The 22,813-nt window shown below is 43.4% G+C and overlaps 2 protein-coding genes across 2 annotated transcripts; both read left to right on the forward strand.

Annotated features, from left to right (window-relative positions):
• Positions 1-3,532: 3,532 nt before the first annotated feature.
• Positions 3,533-6,240, forward strand: mfsd5 (major facilitator superfamily domain containing 5). The gene is made up of 2 exons (XM_036533981.1): positions 3,533-3,712; positions 4,490-6,240. The coding sequence occupies exon 2, from the start codon at positions 4,611-4,613 to the stop codon at positions 6,057-6,059; it is 1,449 nt and encodes a 482-aa protein (XP_036389874.1). The 5' UTR covers positions 3,533-3,712; positions 4,490-4,610; the 3' UTR covers positions 6,060-6,240.
• A 3,048-nt stretch (positions 6,241-9,288) lies between these two features.
• On the forward strand, positions 9,289-20,134 carry LOC118780856 (protein lifeguard 2-like). The gene is made up of 12 exons (XM_036533575.1): positions 9,289-9,535; positions 12,269-12,353; positions 12,699-12,799; positions 13,663-13,727; positions 14,692-14,745; positions 15,091-15,141; positions 15,256-15,295; positions 15,523-15,560; positions 16,437-16,524; positions 16,965-17,060; positions 17,469-17,522; positions 17,770-20,134. Exons 1-12 carry the CDS (start codon positions 9,521-9,523, stop codon positions 17,917-17,919), a joined length of 837 nt encoding a protein of 278 aa, XP_036389468.1. The 5' UTR covers positions 9,289-9,520; the 3' UTR covers positions 17,920-20,134.
• Positions 20,135-22,813: the final 2,679 nt, after the last annotated feature.

Below are 22,813 nucleotides of genomic sequence, written 5' to 3' on the forward strand. Positions count from 1 at the left end.
TCCATAGAAAAACTATAAAAATGAGATTATATACTGGTTGGTGCCTTTGTCCTGTATTTCTTTACTTGGTTCTATTTTGTCCAGTTGCTAACACTCTTACCCTCATGGTATACAAATGTAGCACCATCAAAGCTTGGCAGCTCCACATCACTCTAATCGCTATTTATGAATTAGTTTTCACAGCACAGCATGTTTATGAGCAGGGATAATCTTCTGGGCCACACACAGACACTGTCAATCTTGCTTAAATCTTATCTTCGGCTTTATGAAACTGGGGAAATTCGGCACTGAAGACTGTTGAAATTAACCAGCGATTTTGCTTCTGTCCAGGACCAGATGTAAATTTTGTTTGTTGTCAATGTGTATAGCAGCAGCTGTAAAAATGCATACATCTTTTAGTAACCAAATCAATCATTGACACTTCACTGTGATTCACTGATGCATATAGCAGAGCTACGTTGCTTTTTACAGTGTTTCAATGTTTCCTCTCTCCTTCTTAGTTACCCTTCTCCTGCTTCCTTTGCTCTCATATGCATTTTTCTCATAATTCCAAATTTTATGCAGTTTATGCAGTGTTCAATGAGTAACAACCTACCCTCATAAGCATATTATTGTTTTTATAAAGACTTATTGAGCAAATGCAGTCCATAACTTATAAAGAATGATATAGCACACCTTTCTGAGAAAATAATTGTCTTCATGTTTTGTATGTAACATATCCCTCTTCATCAGGTATTAACAGTCACTACAGGCTGCCCCAGCTAATATCTGTTTAAGCACATCTGAATAGGAGGGTAGTATGAATATTATGCTGCATGTCTACAGTTAATAGCATTTAATTAAAAAAAAACATGGCCAAAAGCATGTTACTTCTGGCCACCATTTTTTCTATGGGCATTTCTCATCTCCACCAATGTATACGATTCACTGGACTGGCAATGATGCCCTCTGACTGTCGCCCCTTCAATATGGCATTATATAACTAGCTAGGAGGCATGGGAATGAACAAGCACATAGTTCAGTTAAGTGAGATTGATACCATTTACTCAAAGAAAATCAACTGACTAAGCTTCCTGCCATGGAATTTACATATGTGTTCATGCTGTATGACTCATCTAACTGATCATTGGTTATAACGTGCGCCTGTTGCAAACACAACAAAACCCAAGGAATATGTATCCATTCCCATAATCTTTGACAGGGTATGTAGAACATTATCATTTGGCTACCAATTTTCTACAGTGCTTTTTCCCCTTTTGTGCAACCATGTTTGAAATTGCTAATTGTACATTAGCTTTATTTTGCCACGACAAACTCTTGCACTTGTGCAGGATCACTGAAATGAGGCAAAAAGGTTCTTTCAATACAATTACCCGTAGCCAATAGCTGTTTCCTCACACTACAAGTCACTACAGTGAAGTGGATGCTGATTGGAGGATATGTGCTACTAACTCTGCTGATGTTATCTGAGAAACTCATAGGTACTGCACAAATTGCAGGAAACTTGAGAGCAGTGAGACAACCCTGGCAGAGAGCCCCACCCACATCCACAGTGGAATAAAGGCAATGTGGTCAGCAGGTGACATGACCAGTTTTGAATCCCAGTCATCAGGCTTAATCTCCACTCAGGGCATACACCTTGCCTGCGGAGCCACTCATGATCCCACAGCTCCTTCTCTTGAAATAAAAGCTACAGTTTTCCAGTGTTGGTCTATGGTAAGCCCCCTTTTTGTGCCTGAGATGCCATTTTGCTGCAGTGGCAACCATGGAATAGGGCTGAACTAATGGTTACCAGTCCAGTGAAGTGTATACATCAATGCTCATTACCCTCTGGTGATGTCCTACTCAGACCAGCAGCAGTACCAGTGTAAAGCTAATTCAACTGTTGAACAGACACTTTCACTACAACCTCTTACTCTTGTGCATTGATTTTGAACTGCAGGGAGCAGTCTCCCTGTGGAACAGACAGACCAGCATGACAGATGCATTAACAATACGGTAGTAAACAAGGACATGTGGGATTGTTCAGAAAAAATATTGTAATGGTTTTAATGCATATTTTTTTCTCCAGGCCTTCCTTCTCTATTGTGGTCTTTATCTGGTTACAATGCCTCACTTTTGTATAGAAAAAGCTAAATATGAACCTGAACCATCTTCATAGTTCCTCACTGATGATCAACAATGTAAATTAAAATTATCAGCCATGTTTGTGGGAGTCATGCAGGTCAGCGAGACAACCAAGCAGAACAAATTTCCCCATCATTGCAAAACTCAGTTCAATTTGTCAGCACAGCAAGATAACACAAACGGCCTGGGATAGATGATGCTGATAACTGAACACAGTTTGTCATTGGCCTCACAGCTGGCATTACTGCGTTAGTTCTCTACTTTCCACGCGGCCCAATTAACTGTAAAAGTTCAACAGTTAATCGTTTACCCCAACCACACCTACTTCAGAGCATAGTCATATAATCACCTGAGTGGTGTTCTTGTGATCAAAACATAGCAGATCCTGTGTTGAAAGCTCACTTTTGTCACATTCTACAAAACTTGGTTTGTGTGTTGAGTAGTTTTATTGGCTTCAAACATAACAATATTCTGACTCAGGCATAAATATATATTGGCAAATATATTTCTCATGATGGTTGAAACGGAATTTTTTACACTTTGCCAACCCGCTGCCTCTTCTGCTTCTTCTTCAAATTAGGATGGCAGGTATGCCATCCCCCAAGCTGTGTGGTGTCTTCAGATATCTTTGGAACACTACATGTTTTGTAACCAAAGTAAGAGTCAATGATTTGGTTATAAAAGTCCTGTTAAAAATTAGGTTTGATATTTTGGTAATATGGTAAGAATAAGAAGCATGCTTGTTATAAACTAGTGTTGAGTCAAATGAGCCCATACACTAGGCTCTCATTGATTGCATGTGCAATGTTAGGAGTCACATCACTTCTCTGCCTGCTTCTCTGTCTGCGTTAAAGAATAATAAAACGGCAATATTTAGCGCTTTCCAGGCACTCTCAAATTTTTCATCTGCAGTCAAATGGGATTCCACAATAAAATGCTGGCGGACGACTCGAGGATACGAGTAGGCCTACTTCACCCAAAAGTTTTCATTTGGCGCCACCTGGCGGAAGCATTTTTCATTACATGTTTTCCCAGGTACAGCAGCAAGTTAAGGGAAAATTCCGCATTATGACATATTATATACGACTATTTTGTGCCTTGTCATCATGCAGGACAAGTAAATCGTATTTATTTACAAGGAAAACAGAAATCTCGAATGAAAATGGCTTTATCTTGCGATAGGGACAAGATAAATTCTTTGTAAATTTGCTGAAAATGAATATCCGGATATGTTCACTTGTCACGAACTCAGCAAAATCGTGTTGGTTAGGGGCTATGGTGCAAAAGCCATTTTGAGGGTGGGTGACCTCCACATCACTTCAAGCTGCATGTGGTCCGGTGCGATTGGTAACCAAAAACACCCCCACTAACACGTCATGGATACTACGTTGCTACAGAATCCGGAAGTGAACGGCAAGCTTGTGAGGCCCCTTGGTGAAAGAAGTGTGGAAACGGAAAACTGATAGCAGCGAACTATTGTAATAATTTCATCGCTGTCCATTGCATAGCTTCGAGACAGTTAAATGCAGGAGCTTTTCACGATTGAAGACAGGAAACCGGTAATGAGAGAGCGTCAAAATAAATGGTAAGCTCACCAGGCGCTAACGTTAGCTCTAGCAAAAGAAAACATTGCATGCTACTAGGTATCCAGAGATCTGACTAGTGCGTGAACTAGATATAAGACTGGACTAACAACTTTTAAGGCAGCTAACCAAACAATAACTAGCTCAATCTAATGAAAGTGTTTGCTAGCTATTCCAGCAATGTTCATTGTATAGCTAGCTTGACCACTACTGGTTAGCAGTTTGCATCATGTGCTGTACTTAATCGATGTCAGTAGTTCGCTTTTTGTTACGTTTCTGCCATATTGTATCGTTTATGGACGATCACAGTCGAATACGTCTGAGCTTAAACTTTTACATGGGCTAGTGTAAAATATCCTACCAATCTCCCGGATGGGTCACGAAGATCACCTTGGGAGGGGATGAATAGGTCGCGTACACAGGGTAACAGTTAATGTTAGCTGCTGTGACAGTCGTCTCTTTTCCTACTTGTAAAGGTGGTCTTCAGTTAATGTGAAACAGAATCATTGCTTACTCCCTCCTCGTGTGCTGTCTGCAGAGAGACGTTTAGAGAGTGTCAAATTAGGGTCCAGTGTAAACAGCAACAATGTTCAATTTATATCACACTTTTTCCAGTGTTTCTCAGGTCTATAGGATCAGCATTTCCTGATTACCTCATAAATGTGTGTGCCAAATTTGGTTGTGATCAAATGAGAATAAAAGCATTTACAGATCATCACTGTCACAGTAAAGCAACATACAAAGCTCCTCTTTCTCTGTCCCTCTGCTGTCAACCCCAGCTCCTGGCCCAAGCTCTCAGATGGAGACAATGAGGCTCTGAGGACTAAGACAACACTCTGAAAGGACCAAAGAGGCGCCCCCAGGTGGCAAGACCCTGCCTCTGCCAGACACCGTGGCGCCATGCTGGTGACGGCCTACTTGGCGTTTGTGCTCCTGGCGGCCCTCTGTGTGGGCCTGGAGCTCACCGCCCGCCGCGCCGCACCCCCTCAGCCCGCGCTTGCCGCCGTTGCCAACCCCGCCTTCCGCCGCTTCCAGAGCCTCTTCCTGCGCGCCTACCTCCTGGCGCTGTGGGCCGACTGGCTGCAGGGGCCCTACTTGTACAAGCTGTACCGCCACTACAACTTCCTGGAGTCCCAGATTGCCATCCTGTACGTGTGCGGCCTGGGCTCTTGCGTGCTCTTCTCCCCTGCAGCTGGGTGGCTCTCGCAGGTGCTGGGTCGGAGGCAGGCCTGCCTGCTCTTCTGCCTGGCCTACTCTGTCTGTTGCCTCACCAAGCTGTCGCGCGACTACTTCGTTCTCATCCTGGGCCGCATCCTCGGGGGCCTCTCCACCTCGCTGCTCGCCACCACCTTCGAGGCCTGGTACGTGCACCGCCACCTGGATGTGCACGACTTCCCGCGGGAGTGGATACCCAGCACCTTCGCCCGGGTGGCCAGCTGGAACCACGGGCTGGCGGCGGGCGCGGGGCTGGCGGCCAACGCACTCGCCGAGTGGGCGGGGCTGGGCCCAGTGGCGCCCTTCCTGCTGGCCGTGCCCTTCCTGGCAGCCTGCGGGTGGGTGGTGCTGTGGGACTGGGGGCAGGAGGAGGCGGAGGAAGGGGCAGGGGCCGAGAAGGGCACCCCCCTGCTGGGCACCCCCAGTGCCCCGCCCCCCACCCGTGTCTCGGCGCGGGAACGCTTCTCACGTGGCTGTCTGGAGGGGCTCCGTTGCCTGCTGTCAGACAGACGTGTCATGCTCCTAGGCGGCGTCCAGGCCCTCTTTGAGAGTGTGCTCTACATCTTCGTCTTCCTGTGGACCCCAGTGCTGGACCCCCACGGGCCCCCGCTCGGCATCGTCTTCTCCTGCCTGATGGCGGCCAGCATGGCGGGCTCCGCCCTCTACCGCCTGGCCACGTCGGCACGCTACCGGCTGCAGCCGGGCCATCTGCTGTGCCTGGCTGTGCTCCTGGCTTTCTTCTCCTTCTTCATGCTGACCTTCTCCACAGTGCCGGGCCAGCCCAGGGCCCGCGAGTCCTTCCTGGCCTTCCTGCTGCTGGAGCTGGCCTGCGGGCTCTACTTCCCGGCCGTCAGCTTCCTGCAGGGCCGCGTGATCCCCGAGGAGCGGCGGGCAGGGGTGCTGGCCTGGTTCCGCCTGCCGCTCCACCTGCTGGCCTGCCTGGGCCTGCTGGCGCTGCACGGGGAGGTGTCCGGGACGGGCGGGGGCGAGGCGGGCGGCGGCACCCGCCACATGTTTGCAGGCTGTGCCGGGATGATGCTCGCCGCCCTGCTGGCCGTCATCAGCCTCTTCACGCTGGGCCGCCACGATGCTGACCTCCGGCTGGAGGGAACACGGGGGGAGGGGGACATGTGAGGCCGGGGTGTGGAGGACTGGGAGTACCCTTGCCATTGTCTCACTGCAGATCCACACGGAAAAAAGGACAAAAAGTAGGCTATTCTGAAATGTGGCAGGACACAGTCTGTGTGCAGTATAATAACAGGATTAGCGGGTCAAACAATAAAGCATTTTTCACAAATAGGGAAGGGCTGGTGCTTTATTTTTTTTTCATCAAGTCAGAATCTGGGTTCCTTCAAATTCATTTTTGTTCAGTTTAGATGGACTTTTTGTAACCTTTACTCTCAGGCCAGCAGTCATGCCAACAGATGGCTCTCTTGTTGTCTTCTTGCAGAAGGGCTAGTAGATGAGATGTTCTTCATGTTTGTTGTGACTCTGAGGGGGCTGAATTATGGGGATATTCACCAGACATTCACCAGAGAGGCACACTTGGGTTACTTCCCACAATAGTGTAGCAGCAGTGTAGCATAGTAGTTAAGGATCAGGACTCGTAACCGAAAGGTTGCCGGTTCAATCCCCGCTGGGACACTGCTGCTGTACCCTTGGGCAAGGTACTTAACCCGCAGTTGCCTCAGTAAATATCCAGCTGTATAAATGGATAACATTGTAAAAACAACTGTAACCTATGTAAGTCGCTTTGGAATGAATAAATGTAAATGTAAATGTAACACATCTGTACCACTGTGTGGCACCAGTGAGCCAATGGTGGGCTGTGTCTAAGCATTTTCCTGTTAGGAGCATTCTAGATCCTTTCCATTTGCTTTGGGCAGGGACAGAAAAAGGCTTACATCACCATAATAGTAGTTGTTCTAGCTGAGGGAACACCCATGGTAAACATGAGTATGTAGCAGTGTTGTTTCTCACTGTACAACTGCAAGCATTTATTTAAATTGGCCTGCAGCAGTGGGAACGGTGGGTGTGATACTTGCATTACAGTGTACAGACATACCAAAGATGTACAGATACAGGTGAAGGTGTCACGACTGATAACTCGTAGATAGATGTGTAGTGACAGGAAATTGAGGCTTCATGAGCTCCAAAAAGGGTGGAGGTACCATGTGACTTACTGATTTGAGCCAATAATAGTGTTTTGTAGTTGAAAGCCAAATCTTCTGATTGGTCAGTGGTTGAATCCAGTGGGAGCTCCACCCAGTACAGGGTTCGCATATCCTTACTCTCCTATCAGTAGATTAAAGTACTGCTTCTCCCAGCATTACTTGGATACAGCTGATTGAACCATTTAACCAAAATAACAAACTGATGGAACTTAATAATACAACTGAATAGGATTATATTGTAACAATTTTCAGATTTCAAATACATTGTCAGCAGTAACTCTGAGAAAAGGCTATGTTGATTTCAACCCTGAGCAGTTTTTAAATATACAGGAATGTTGTGGAAAACTGACAAACTATGTCATGTTTAATACTCCACTTTCTTGATAAACCCATCTGGAATCCTTTTGAAAATGATTTATATTCTTCCCTTGTGACAACAGGTTTTGTTCTAACAAATAAAAAATTGCAAACAAATTGCCACACCAGTTACCGAGGCAACTGATCCTGGAGTTGTTTTGTAAACAAGTTAGGCCATTCTGATAGCTTCGTCAGCCCTGTTCAGAGTTTTACTCTGTTCTGTTACAATGGCTCACATAAGTTGCCCAAATAAAACCTTGGCCTTAAATGTTCTAATGATTTACAGTGAAAAGGGGGCTCTACATAGATTTAAGGGTCATGGTTAAGGTCTTAAACTCTATTGTTCTTGCAAATCCAGATCTGCAAATGCAAAAAAATGCAAACCGGCAATGTATGTTCACACATGTGTTGGCGTTAGCTAAATGGCTGGAATGACACAGCTTTCCATGCTTTGTCTTTTTGAAACCACATTTGAACCACATACGCATAGTGCAAAAAACAACAGGGTTTCTACAGAACATTTACCAAGCAGGAGTGAAGAGTCAGGGCAGCTGACGCTAATGAGGTTTAGCACAGCTTTATGCGGAGATTTAGGCTACTACTCATCACATTGCAGTACATACCAAAAATAATCTTAAATGCTAGTGTTATGCTAGAAAAAGAAAATCATTTAAATATCTTATGTGGATGAACCCACTCTTTCTCTGTAGACACTGAAGCCACAGAAAACTCACTTCCTCCTTTGCCTTCCTACATATGTTGGAAGGTATTGAATACCATTGAGTGTTAAAGCAATGTTCTGTTATGTTCAAACATTCACACTTGTGAGAGCTGTTGTGTTCAAACGATCAAGGTCGTGAGAGCTGTTGTGTGTGAACGAGCTGCAGTGCACCAATGTTAACAGCTACAAAAGCCGTATCTGAAGGACTGTCCTTTTGAGGATGCTGCCAACACTCATAATTTGTAAGACAAATTCATGATATGTGTGAATTTATGTGTTCATACCTGTATTGGTCACATTCTTTAAAAGTTATTAAGTATATGTTACTAACATCAGCAAGTTGTGATTGTGCTGATAACTATTTGTGTTCATGTGTAAAAATGTCATTTGAAGGTTGTTTTTTCGTTCAACCCTTTCATTTGATTTAGTTACCCTGCAGTGGGTCTAAGTTATCCAGACCCATTTCAGCCTCCTTGTTCTCAAGTTTCTCTCCTTGTAAACTTTGAAGTGTTTCGTGCATGCTCACCTAAGATTCTTATTTTCAACAGTCCATCCTTTCTCAGTCTGCTAGATTAATCTGAAAGTGACGCTTCCCTGAATTTGAGGCATCTGTAGACATGCCCAAATGTAAAATTGTCTCCTGGTTCTTGTAATCAAGGTAACAGGACTTCCTGATTCTAAGCACAAAAAATTGTGCATTTGAACAATATGAATCCTGATATGGGAATCAGTGTTTTGAACTTTGTAATCAAATAAAAATAGATCAACAAATAGAAAAGCAAGAGAAAGCCCAGTGGGGGAAAGGCCACCGAGCCATAGCCATAGTAAACCTGTGCTTTACAGTTTTATGTTCTCGCCGCAGTACAATTAATCTAGATCTCTCTGGACAGACGTTGCATCACAGATCACTCAGTGAAATTTTGTAAAGCCCCCACCCCTTTGTGCTGTCGGGATTGGTACAGTCCAAGCTTCCCTCAATGCTGCTGCCTCACCTGGATGTTGCTAGAATGTCCTTTTTCAAGTAAGGGAGGGGGGTGTGGGGGTGTGCGCGGGAGAGGGATGTGCACTGATGTAGGATTAGCCGACTATTGCTGTATAAAGGGTTGTTTAATAATCTGAGCTGCAGACAGCAGCTTTATTATCAGGCAGTAGCAGCACTATTGTAGGGCAGCATTTCTCTCTCTCTTTGCTCTGTGAGCTGGTTTTGCCATCCCTGCTTACCCTGTGAGACTGCTGGAATTGCATTTAAAAGGGAAAGAGGCTGGAGAGGAGCAAAGAACAACAGCTTTGTCATCCAGAGGTGATAAACTTGGACAGCGACATCGAACACCTCAGAAACAGCCATGACCCAGGGGAAGGTAGGCTTCTCTCTTTCTCCCTCTCGCTCTCGCTGTCTCTCTCTCCTTCTCTTCACCTTTGTGCTTCTGGATAAGCTTTCAGGGTGTTGACAGGCAGCACTTGTTGTGTCACAGCTGATGTGCATAAAAAGATTCACAACGTTGTGAAAACCTGGGACTTCGTCTGCCGCGGTTTGGCGCATTTCACATTTTTTAGAGCGTTTCAGAATATTACGTAACTTCTGTGACTTAGCTTTGGCTTACCCCCCAACCCCCTCCACACACACACACACACACCAGACGTACAGCAGTTTAGCTGCATCTCCAGCATCTGTGTCTGGATATTTGTTGATAACAGTGATCCAAAACCCAGCCTCAGGGTATACTCAGTATCCTTATGCAGGGAAGGGTTGTATTGTTACCAGCATGCTGTGTGATGCTCTTACAAGGCATACTGTACTTACCTATATTTAAGTACTGGTAGAACATGATTGAATTATTCATTTGCTTTGCATATGGCAGAGCAGCAGAGCATACATTTGACTTATTATTCATTTGCATAGCTTTATGTTTACTGTCACGGTTACAGTTAAGTGGCCGCTACCTCACCCAGGAAGCCTGCAGCCATGTAGCTACGAACCCCTTTCCTTATCCACTACAGCACAAAGTTTCCTCAGCTCTGCACACTAGGATGAGAAGCCAGATCTGGAACAAGACCGCAAAAGACATGACCCGAGTTTGCGTGAAGCTGTAAAGGCCATATGGTACTGTTTTGTCCGTTTGTGTGTCTCCTTTCAGGCCACTGCCTCTGAAAGCCTCTACAATATTAGGAATTTAGTGGGTTGTACTGTTTAATCTGATCAGATTATTTTAGCATCATTCCTTTTCCAGTAAAGTTCTGTGGCGCACCAAGGATTGTGTGCATTATTATGTTCTGAACCAAAGAATGAAAAAATTGCTGGTTATGTAGCATGTTTCGTCCCTTTCATGGATCTTAAAGCACCCTGCAATGAAGGGGGATGACTCAGCCACCACCATGTGTAGCCCCCACCTGGGTGAAGGGAAGTTATACCAAGTACTGACTCACGTCACATGATCCTGTGAAACTTAACATAAAAGAACAGGAGATTCCCTTGTGTCCTGGTAACAGCTGATAGAGGTCAAGGTCTAGTCATCTAATTTTCTGATATTTTAACTGGCTGAAGAAATTCTTGCCTGGTTGATTTAATGTCCAGTATTTCTTGAAACAGAAAAGGGTTACTCATGCATGTGAATAACTTGTGCATCCATGAACAGGGAATGAATATGAACAGAATATGCAAGGACAGACAGAGACCTGTAGCCAAAACCAGAAGACTGAAGGGACACAGACGTAAACTGAATAACACTACTGGTTTTTTTTCACCTGTAATCATCACAAGTCCAACACTGTATGTACATCCAGACCCAGCAATCCATGGCCTATATTCATCAATAGGATCACAGTCTTAGGAGGCAAGCTGCTTTGAAGAACCTGCATGATGTCATTTACCAGTTCCAGACTGGCTCAGAACTTTCATATGAGGGATTTACCAGGAAGCAAGCACACTCAAGCCTTTATTTATTTATTGTTTTTATGCAAAGCCTGCTCAGTGCATGTAATCAATCACTGCATTAAATGATCTGTTTAGATGTCTGTAAATATGACTATACAACATGCTAGTGTAAAGTTGTATATATTAATGACATCAGTGACAACACCACACAAGTTACAGGGAATCATCAGTCCCTGGCATTTAGATTGGTTGAAGAGAGACACACCAGACATGGGAGCTTGTTCCTTCGGGGGAGTTTCTCGGGACTCTGAAAAAACAAAGCGAGGCTCCAGGAGAACAATGGGAAGGATTCTCATGGGCACAAAGAGCCTTGATTCTAGAAAGGGGCCAGAGGCAGAAAGACAGACGGAGAGAGAGCACGGACACTGCCTCTCTTTTTCTCTCGCTCACTCCCCCCCCAGAACACTGCTGAGTATAGGTTCTGGAACAATTCTGCTCTCAAAGGATTCACGGCGGAGAGGAGGACATTACAAGAAAGGAGAGGAGAGAAGGATATGTGGCTTATGCCAGATTAGCCATATGGACAGATGGGTGCTGTTGTACGATGACTTACTCATTAAGAAGGCTGGAGCAGGGGTTTTCTGTGCACAGAGCGAAAGGGCAGAAGGAGGGGCTAAGGTCTCTCAGCTTAGTTGTAGATTCTGGGTTTTTTATAATGATTTGTACTGTGTGGGCAGCAGTGTAGCACGGTGGTAAGTCACAAGGCTTGTAACCTGAAGCTGGTTCAATGCCCCGCTAGGGCACTGCTGTTGTACCCTTGGGCAAGGTACCTGACCCAGATCTGCCTCAGTTAATATCTAGCTGTATAAATGGATAACATGTCAATAATGTAATGTAATGTACAGTGTTATGGTCATATATAATAGTAATTAGTCATTTGAACAGGCTGCGACATGCCCATGATTGACAAACATGGCTCCCAGGTCCAGAGTATAAATATCAACTCTGACCTTTCAACAGCAAGTATAAAACAAGTCCATCACAAATGCACTCAGTACAATACCTTTTCTCGAAGACACAAGTCCGAGATAAAAGTATCTGCACAAAATTCAGATGAAAGCTGGTGCACGTTACCCACTGAAGCAACACAAACACGCTGTCCACAGAGTAACTGTGCTAATCAATTAATTAAATTAATAGTCATTTCATGCCTCTCCAGGTCTCGGTGACAAACAAACAGACCAATGGGGCACAAGAAGGGACAATGCCGGCAGCCCCACCCAGCTACGAGGAGGCGACGGCAGGTAAAAAGACAGGAGACTCCCCAGCAGCCCCACACCGTGACCTCCATGTGGGCTGACCTGGGCCACGGTGACCAATGCTTCTTCACATTCCTATTTGTTGACCTCCCTGTCTGTATTTCCCTTTTATCATCTCCTTTCCTCCACCCCTGTAGTCCAACAAGTTTTCATTTTTATCTTTATTTTACTAAAAATGGCATTTAAGAGGTCTACACTAAACAGCCATGCAGGGAAGAGAGAGGGTGACGCAGTCTGATGTTAGCAGCAGTGAAAGTGCACCTGTCACCGGTGTTATTCCACACTTCCTGTGGAGAAGGCTCACCTGTCTCTGTCCGTCATCTCTTCAAGGCACCAGCCCCGGCGGCAGCGGGTATTACTATGGTGACACAGAGATGCTGACAGAATTCGGCTGGGATGATCACAACATCCGACGGATCTTCATCCGTAAGGTTGGTACAGCACACACCTCTGAAAAACATTCAGTCTTCAGTGTGTTGTCTCTATATGGTGTAGACTTCAGGAGACCTGAAATGAGTACAGCTACCATATGCTGTCAATAACTGACTTGTTCAAACATAAACGATCAGAAGACTCCACTGTGAATCATTTTGATAGCTCTAGCCATTTGGGGGCTCATGAAACATTATTCCAGCATTAGTACTTCAAGGTGTCTGAACAAAATTTTTAAATGATTAAAGAGAAGTTTACTTTCATTATACTTCAGGTCCTATATGAAACTTTTTTTTGGAGGCCTAGCACCACAGGCTCTTCAACAGCCATTAGTTTCTGTTGGTACAGTTTTTGTTATTGTTTGGAAAAAGCTGCAAACAAAAAATAACATAAATTAAAAAAAAATGTGATCACACAAATAGTCATTGTGTGCACATTGTTCACTAGCTGGCACCATCTGTGAACAGCAAGCACATCACACGCAGGCCCTTGACTGGTCAGAATTTTGGGTGCAGTTCTGGAATTTTCCCCCTTTCTTCCTGACAAAGCTCACACATTTCCATTATACATGGTTCTCTCATGGTCATGCAAACTGAATACTGCTCTGTGATGATAATGTCTTTAAGGGTCATATTCTGCAAGAGGTTAAGCCAGACTGTCACATTTTTTTACACAGAGAGTGATACTGCTGCTTTGTTGATCCATTCTGCTATGTGCCAAAATAACAGTAAAAGCTCAGTTTATATATGTTTGGGTATGTGCACTCATGTGTGAGAGTGTGTGTGTGCATGTCAGTGTGTGTGTGTCCATGCATGCTTAGTATGCATACTCTCTTCTCACAGGTGTTTCTGCATTTTTGCAGGTGTACACCATCCTGCTGATCCAATTGTTGATCACTGTGGCCATTGTGGCTCTCTTCACCTTCTGGTGAGTGTGTGTGTGTGTGTGTCCATTGGCCTGTTTTAGAAAGCAGGTTTAACAAACTCTGAGTTTAAACCTGAACTCTGGGTTGACTAACTCTGAGCTGTCAAACTCAGAGTTTTCGGTTTCAGAACAGGTGATAACAAGTAGTTCAATCAACTCTGAGTTAAGTTAACCCTGAGTAAAGGACGTGCATGAGGAGATAAAAAGCCCTCATCAATGGAACACAGATAACATGATTCATCTTGGTAACAGGAGAACAAAGGGCTCGATCCTCCTACTTCTCCCCAGTGGAGTTAGAAATATTAATGAATGTGTATGCAGAATATGAGTATATATGTGAGTATTAACTCAAAAAAAGTTCATTACAGGCAATTGTGATGTTGATTAGCCCAATTAAACAGCATATTAAACAGCAAATATGCTCAGGGTCACCGATGTTATATAAATTCCCATTGGCAAAAAAAAGGAAAAGAACACAAAGAATTTATTCCATGCTGAGAGCATGTCCACAATGTGTCATATAAACGATATGAGGGCTGAGAATATTGTTCAGATAAATGTTCGATTGTGCAGAAAAATGAAAACGCTCAAACAGATAATCATCAGGGAATGATAAAACATCCAAGCGGGGTCTGATCACCCTCTCCCGATGGAGATTTCTGCAGAGTATTTGTGCTTCAATATCAACTGGCTCTTCAAGAAAAAGACACACCATGTCTGACACCTCCTTCAGTCTGCAGGCTTCAGCTAAAGAGGAGGAGAAACTGACTCAGAGTTAGGCTGAACTGGCTTTGTGAAACCGAAAACCCAGAGTTTCTTTCAACTCTGAGTCAACTAACTTTGAGTTCTCACTAAACCTGCTTTCTGAAACAGAGCCCATGAGTGTGTAAGAATGAAAGTCAAGTTACACAAGAGTGTTCCAGGATTGAGTGATTGACATCGCTAATCCTCCTGCTCTCTCCCCCAGTGAACCAGTGAAGTACTACATTCAGACCAATCCTGGCTGGTACTGGGCCTCTTAGTAAGTAACACATTCACTGCTACTGATGGACAATATAATATGACAAAATTATCAGGTATTACTGTGTATTTACTGGAATTATAACTGGCAGATTACATTTGAGAGTCATTTGAATATATCTGAGTATGTATTTGAACAACAACAGACACGCCAAGCACATGGTCAGTGGCCCTCAGCAAGGTGGTTATTTAACACTTAGTGAACACACTTTACAGACCTCTATATTCTGAAAATTAATGAATAAAAAAACGAATGAACACACTATGCATACGTCATACCATTGTATTTTAGTTTTATCTCAAACTGTGACTTTGAAGTGACTAATCTAAGCTTTGTTTTTGACAGTGCGGTCTTCTTTGTCACATACCTGACTCTGTCTTGTTGCCCTGGACCAAGGTGGGTGTTAGCTGTCATTATTAAGGTAACTGTTTTTGTCAGGATTACCACAGTTAAGGGCCTTTTTTTTCAGCATTGTCCCTCACTTCTGTTTCCTGTGTCTCCCCTCAACAGGAGGCAGTTTCCCTGGAATCTGATCCTACTGGTCATCTTTGTGAGTATCAGGAATGTAGTCAGTGTCAGTGTTTAGCTTTACACTTATATATTGACGTTGTTTGAATTTAGCTTACCAACCAACCTGAATACTCTTGTGTGCGTGCACGTGTGACTATGCATATCCCTAAGTGAGCGCGTGGGTATCTTTGAGTTGAACCTGTCTGCGAGAATGTGCGTCCACAGTTGTCAAGCCCTTGGGACTAACCATGGCCTCTCCTGTTCCAGACACTGTCTCTCTCCTATATCACAGGGATGTTGTCCAGGTACAGTCCCACACTGGCTGCATGTCCATGCCTCTGTCTGTATCTGACTCTGTCCTCTGTGTCTGTGTTTACTCTGCTTGCATGCTCTCACCCCATGTCAGACTGGCAGCATTGCCGTCATGATCGCTTTTGTGGCCAGGTAAATAATGAATGCGTGCTGCTTTACCATTACAGAGCCACTGCTACACGGCTCTCATCAATTAACATTTACCTGACAGTCTGTGTAAGGGAATGGCTGAGCAACAATGACCTGATTCACATCAGTGTCTGTGCCTGTGAAGGATTTGCGATTTGCGGTGCAGGTTGGTATGAGTGGTGTTGTGCTGCAGAGTGAAATATGTTGCATTGCAGAGCGGGTTGAATCATTGAATGAGGGATGTTAAAGCTAATCCAGATGCACTGACATGCTGAAAGCACAGGTCGCCTGTGCAGTTTCAGCACCTGACATATATGACATCTGGGCAGCAATGTGGTAGAATGGTAAGGAGCAGGGCTTGTAAATGAAAGGTTTGCTGGTTTGATTTCCCACTTGGGCACTGCTGCTGTACCCTTGGGGAAGGTACTTAACCCAGAATTGCCTCAATAAATATCCAGCTGTATAAATGGGTAACATGTGAAGTCATAACCTATGTGAGTCGCTCTGCTAAATGACAATAATGTAATCTGAAAATGAGCAGCACTTCTGTGTCATGTTGTTATGTCATGCTATGTCTTATGTGTCACAAATGTTGCATGCGTCAAGCCAGTCTAAGGTCATTTGATGTGACCTGTTTTAGATGTGCGTTCTTGTGACAGGCTTTCTGTTGTGTCTGTAGAGTTGTCATGTTGGCTAGACTGAAAGGTTTCAACTAATCCATCCCTCTCTCTTCCTGAAAGTTTTTACAACACCAAATCTGTGATCCTCTGTCTCACCATCACCGCCATGGTCTGTCTGGCCGTCACCATCTTCAGTTTTCAGACTAAGGTGAGGAAGATCCTGACGTGATCAGCATATTCCTTTATTTGACACTCCCACCCATATACCTGCTCCCCAGCCAATCAGAACACCAGAAGGATTTTTGCTGGGCAAAACATTTCATTGTTTATAAAATGGGCTCCTTGTGTAATCACTAACAATGTGGCAGGGGTACAAACAACAAAGGGGGGTGTAGAGGTGGTGGCTCCATTATTGGAGTCTGCACTAAATTCTCTCCTCCTGAGTTGCACATTCTATCTGCAAATGACTTTGGGTGTGTGTGGTTATACAAAATGCTGCTTGTGTCAAGAAAAAGAATGGCAACAAGACTTCTGCACAGGAGTGCACATAACATGCTCTGGGTTTAATGTGGGGTCAGTGACTTAGAAACCTGCAGATTGGTTTTGGAGCTCTTGCTGTTTAGTGAAGTCAACTTTCTTTGTGTCTAGATTGACATCACCTCATGTCAGGGGGTCCTTTTTGTCATGTGCATAACCCTGTTCTTCTGTGGGCTCTTCTTGGCAATAGTTCTACCTTTTGGATATGTAAGTAAACACCCCCCATCCCCTAACCTGTTCCTTTCCTCCACAGTTATACATAAGCTAAACAGATGGAACAACATGATGGCTATTTAGCATATTAATAAACAGTATTTCAGTACTATAGATAGATGGTGATTGGACTGGGATTCTTCATGAACCCCAAAATCTATGCGTTTATTGAGAAAAGATTTGAACCAATCACTGTATTTTGCTGTAGAGAGCAAGTCCAAAGTTCATACAAATCAGTGGCAGATGGCAGTAACAACCATCATGGGGAACAGAAAGCCTCATTCTGCTATTGTTGCAATTATATTTACCCCAAACTTATGATCCCACCCTCAACAAAAGTTATTTGCTCTTCCCTTTCAGTCCCCTTTATGTTAAAAGTTTTAATCCTGATGTGTCCCGCAGGTCCCTTGGTTGCATGCGATCTATGCCACAGTCGGAGCCATACTGTTTACCATGGTAAGGAAACAGCCGCTAAATTAATTTTTTATTAACATGCACCAGGACTACTGTGATTTCAACTTTTATTACTTTTACTACTTTTATTTCAACATACCAAGCTTTCACCCAGAAGGTGGCTGTCTCAAGGCTGGGTTAGTAATGCCTGGCCCTTCCAATAAAATACTGCCCCCTGGATTCATCTTCTCAGTGAATAGTGTGCTTTAACTTTTAACACTGACTCGCTCTCTCTGTTATTTTCCCTCAGTTCCTGGCCTTCGACACACAGCTGCTTATGGGGAACAGGCGCTATACCATCAGCCCAGAGGAGTACATCTTTGCAACACTCAACATTTACCTGGATGTGGTCTACATTTTCTCCTTCTTCCTCCAGATGTTTGGAACAGAGCGAGACTGACCCGTTCCCCGCTGCCCTCAGAGCCCTCTACTCAGCCATGCCCACTTCTGCTCATCCTTGGTCCATGACATCAAGGCTCCTCTTCCCCCATTTCATTTACTCTCATTCAGGTGCTCCTGCTGTTTACAGCAAAGTGTGGAATATATTTGGTGTTGTGTTTAGCTTCTCTCTGCCAAACCATTCTCCGCTCGAATGCACTTTTCACCCCTAGCAACAGGATGGGTTACGTTACAGTGTATGCATGCAGTGATCTAGAAAAAAAAAAACTCTGTGGACTTCACTCTCAAAGGTAACCCATGTCAGTTGTCTGTGTTGTTGAAAAATGTTGCAAATGTTTCCATTTTGCGGAAAAAAATGACGGAATTGCTTTGAATCGGCACTCAGCTGTTGATGTCTAGATCGAATAGAGTTACAATTCAGTAAATCTTTGACTTCCTCTCTTCAGCTGTGTGTGTTCTACTCCTGCACAGTCCTGTCAAAGAGTGCAGCATTGCCTGGGTATCCTATTGGGCTGGCTCTAAAAGAAAATTATGTCCTGTAGAAGAGCACAGAAAGGTGATTGTATGACAAAAAAGACTCCCTAAATGGATTCCTTTCACGTGCTTGAAACGATAGCCATTTTAATATGAAACTATCAGTGAGTGTTGTTGGTCGTGATGTTTCTGACCTCACTCCTTCCTTGGTATAACTGGTGTTGTTTGCAAATGGCCCAGTCCAGTTTTAATTGTTGCAATCTAAACCAACAGGCAGTCTTAAGGGAAGGAAAAAAACAATCAAACCCTCCAAAATGAATCCAGGTCTGTATCACTCTATACTAACCTCTGGAAGGACAAAGTCACTCAGATTAATGTGGAGTGTTTTTTGACACCTTTTCTTCCTTCGAATTTTGATTTTGATTTACTTTGTCTGTTACACTGTCTAATATGTGAGAGGGATACAAGAGTCCAGCCGAGGAAGGGAGTGTCGGTCAGTCACCAAACCCCCAAACCGGTGACTTGTTTATGGTAGCCATGATTGTTACATTGTGTTTATATAACAGAATCACGCAGCTAATGTGTGACACAACAGAAATCAGTACCAATGACTGTAATGTTTTTGTATACAAAACATGTGATGTCAAGCACCACATGAAAAAGAAGTTCGCACCGCATTCACACCACAGTCCCGAAGTCAAGCTTGCTCAGACAGGAGTCATTTTATGTGCAGCTCTATACAGGTGAACTGTAGGTACCCGATTGACCAGCAGAGGTTGCTGGAGTGCAATGAGACAGATAAACCCTGGCCAACCTACCTGCCCCTATCCTGGGGGGAAACAAAGAAAATTTTGTTCCAGCGCTGTGCGCTCCAAGTCATTGTTTGTTAATGACACAGCGGGGACTGAACCCACGCCATAGAGTTTATCTTGCAGTCGAAGCAGACACCTTGATCATTATATTGACTCTAATGGAACACTACTTTTTTATTATCCTGCAAAAACACAGATCTGTGTCTGCACCTGATGCATAAATCAGTGCCAACATGTGGAAGTTTGGTTTGGGTTCTGGAGAATGTTCTTTCTTAAGATGTTTGTCATTTTCTCCAGTGCAGTAGGTAGCAGTAATACAAACACTTTGGTGTGGCCTGTCATTTAACCCCTTAGAAGAAGAAACAGTGTGGCAGTAACATCCACCTGCGGCAGCCCCTGACACTCTGGTACGCATGGCACTTACCTTGCCTTTTTCATGGTTTCTCCCAGATTTGGCCTGTGGACACAACCTGCTCTGTCTGAATTATTATCCAGTGACATCTGTCATCTTTGTCTTCACCAGAGAATGAGGCTGTTGCAAACCAAACATATTGGCAATTCAGTTTCTGACAGGTCTGCCAATGGGATACACATGACTGCAGAGTGCATTCCTTGTGTGCATTGGAGTGTTTTTTTTTTTTTTTGTTACAGCAGTGCAATACTTACATGATAATGATAAATGTTGTCCCATGTAAAATTCCAGCTTGTTTTTCTGAACCGTATTTTGATTGGTAACAGAAACACAGCAGTTAAAACTAATGCTGTGCACCACTTCCAAACTAGCAGCCAGCAGGGTCTGTGTACGGATATTTACACCAGTTATAATCCCAAATGGATCTGACCTTTTTTATACAAATAATGCAAACATTGAATGTTTGTTGTAATGTTAATTTTTGCAGTTTTCATTGAATTGTTTTTTTCCTCACTTTGTTAAAGACCACTGCAGCACAAATATGTCTGTGAATGTAGCAATGAAGAGTCTTATTTTATGTACTGTATACATTTTTGGATACAGTCTGATAACTAACATGTGTATAATTAGCTCCATAGCATTAACATACAACAGATCATTTAGCCATAAACCTATCTGCTCTAACTTTAAGAAGGGTTTTCTGTTTAACTCATTTTCCATTTCATTTTGAGTTGAAAACAAAATGGGTCAATAGTGATATCTGTAAATCTAGTTTTGGTATTGATTTAATATCATGTTATCACTAAAGATTGGGTGGGTGGAGTTGCATACTGCATGTATCTGCTGAGCTGACTGTTCTTGATGTTTCTGGAAGACATTGACATAAAATGTGTGCAATAAGCAGGTCTCCAGGTAACATAGATGCACATAGATGTCTTGGAAGAAGTTACAGTAGAATTGTGAATCTATATATTTGATATTATATATCTGTGGCCTTTGCAGAAAAAAATGGGGGGAAAGGAAAATTATTTTTTAAAGTGTTAGAGCAGTGAAGTGTAAATGCTTGATTATTAAAATACACTTAATGAAGAACATCAAAAAGGATTTTTGTCTCAGAGTTTAGAATAGACTGTGGTTGTTTCAAAGCATATTAATATGGTTTTACACACTGAAATATTAATATTTTCTTTTGAATATATTTATGGGGAGGGGGAAGGGTGCACGTATGTAAATGTGTACCATATTTTCTCAACATTGCAAATAAATGATTGAGTATTGTCACTGATTTTGTCTGCTCAGCTGCTCAGTCACTCCCCTGTCTGTGATTGCGTCTATCAGCATCCCCCGTCTGTAGCTGTCTTTGAACTGTTGTATGTTGTATAAACTCCCATGTGATCAGACTGTGGTCTGTGCGTTAATCTGGCATTAAACCACACTTACAATATTAATTGGAATATGCACAGAACAATCTTGATGCCGACGACCAGTTTCACAAACCTAGTTATCCATGTAATCTTGACCTACCAGATGTATTACAGCTCTAGTAGTGATGTATAGGGATCGACGAACTTTGAAACAACGGGAGATGATACACCGAAAGCACGTTTTAAAATGTATAGGGGTACACAGTTACTGAAATGAACTAACACTGGACTGCTGCAGACAATTTGCTCTTCGTGAAAACCAAAACCGTTCTTAGAATATGTAAAATACTTCTGAATACATTACATAACACCAATAATTGTATTTAAAATATGTACCCCTAGATCAGATTAGCTCTGTCTCGCTACACTGACCTTGTGCTCAGCTTCAGCACTATCTGCTTTGTATGACATGTACACGTCTTGCCCTTGTGCCTGTGCCTGTTTGCTCACTATATACTATACACTGTATACTTTTGTACGTCGGTTTGGATACAAGCGTCTGCTAAATGAATAAATGTACATGTAAATAACACAACTCTTCCCGCTAGTATTAGGCCTATATTTTAATAAGTGATATTGATAATCATGCTGGATCCATGAGAAGCGCATGTTGATCGGATCTTCAAAGGGATTTGAATACGTGGTACCCACACAGCAAAGAGGTCTTAGGTCTGAAATGCTTAGCTCAGCATTGATGTGATTGCACAGGATACCACCCCCCTCCTACAGCCATCCACACTACTGCTGGCTTTAATGAGGACGTTGGCTCTGCTCAGCTTTACGCGCAAAAATACTATCCCTGACTGCAACCACATGGGTCGAAACCAAATGATTTACAAGATGCTGTCTCTCTTCGTAAAACGCCGGCATACAGAAGCTATTCGACTGAAGCCCATGAAGATCGTTGGAAGTTTTTTTTTTTAATCACCTAATAGATTTAACTCAATTGTAACTGGACTTTCTCAAAATTACCTGGGGTTGGGATCAATCCACATGTTCATTTCATCCACATACATTTCTGGCCTTTCTGTCCAGACAGACCGTGTAGTATGCACGCCGTAACAGATTATATATTATGGCCGGATAAGTAATCACATATTAACCATCACTGGTGCCTTTTTATTTATATCGATAATAATGCTTTCGTTTAATGAAAATCGCCATTTCATGTTAGTCACTGTGATTAATTAATTAATTGTAATGTTGTGCAAATCATTGTAAAGACCTTAACTACTGTATATTTTGTTTATGGCGTGTCGTCACCCTGTTCCCGATGTCTTTGTTTCGCTTGTGAATAAAATACTAAGAACAAAGGTCCTACAACCGTCATTTTCACGTGTTTGTCTCGGCTGTAATGTCAGCGGTTAATCTTCAGTCGCAACAACCGATTAAGCACTGTAGTTGAAAAAACGCTCAAGCGGTCCTTTAGTTGACTGCTGTCCTAGCTATGTTCAGTGTGGCTGCAATTCATATACCAACCTCTAAATTACATGTTACTTTATGAAATATTTGGTGCCTGACCACAGTGGGAGGTCAAGAATGTCACGCTGATGAGATCCCATAATGGGCCAAAATAAGTGTCAAAACTCAAAAATCATGCCCCCTTTTCATGTTGCGTTCATTGCATTGAAGAAACATGGCCCTCGTGTGACGTAGGTACAAGGTCCCAGCCAATCCCGAAGCCGCACACTGAAGTCCGCTCGTCTCCTTCGATCCGTGCTGTCCAATGAAAACGCCGCGTGGTCCTGGGCGAGCTTCGGCCATGTTGTGGTT

Source organism: Megalops cyprinoides, chromosome 7 (genome assembly GCF_013368585.1).
Source record: "Megalops cyprinoides isolate fMegCyp1 chromosome 7, fMegCyp1.pri, whole genome shotgun sequence".
NCBI classification, from domain to species: Eukaryota; Metazoa; Chordata; class Actinopteri; order Elopiformes; family Megalopidae; genus Megalops; species Megalops cyprinoides.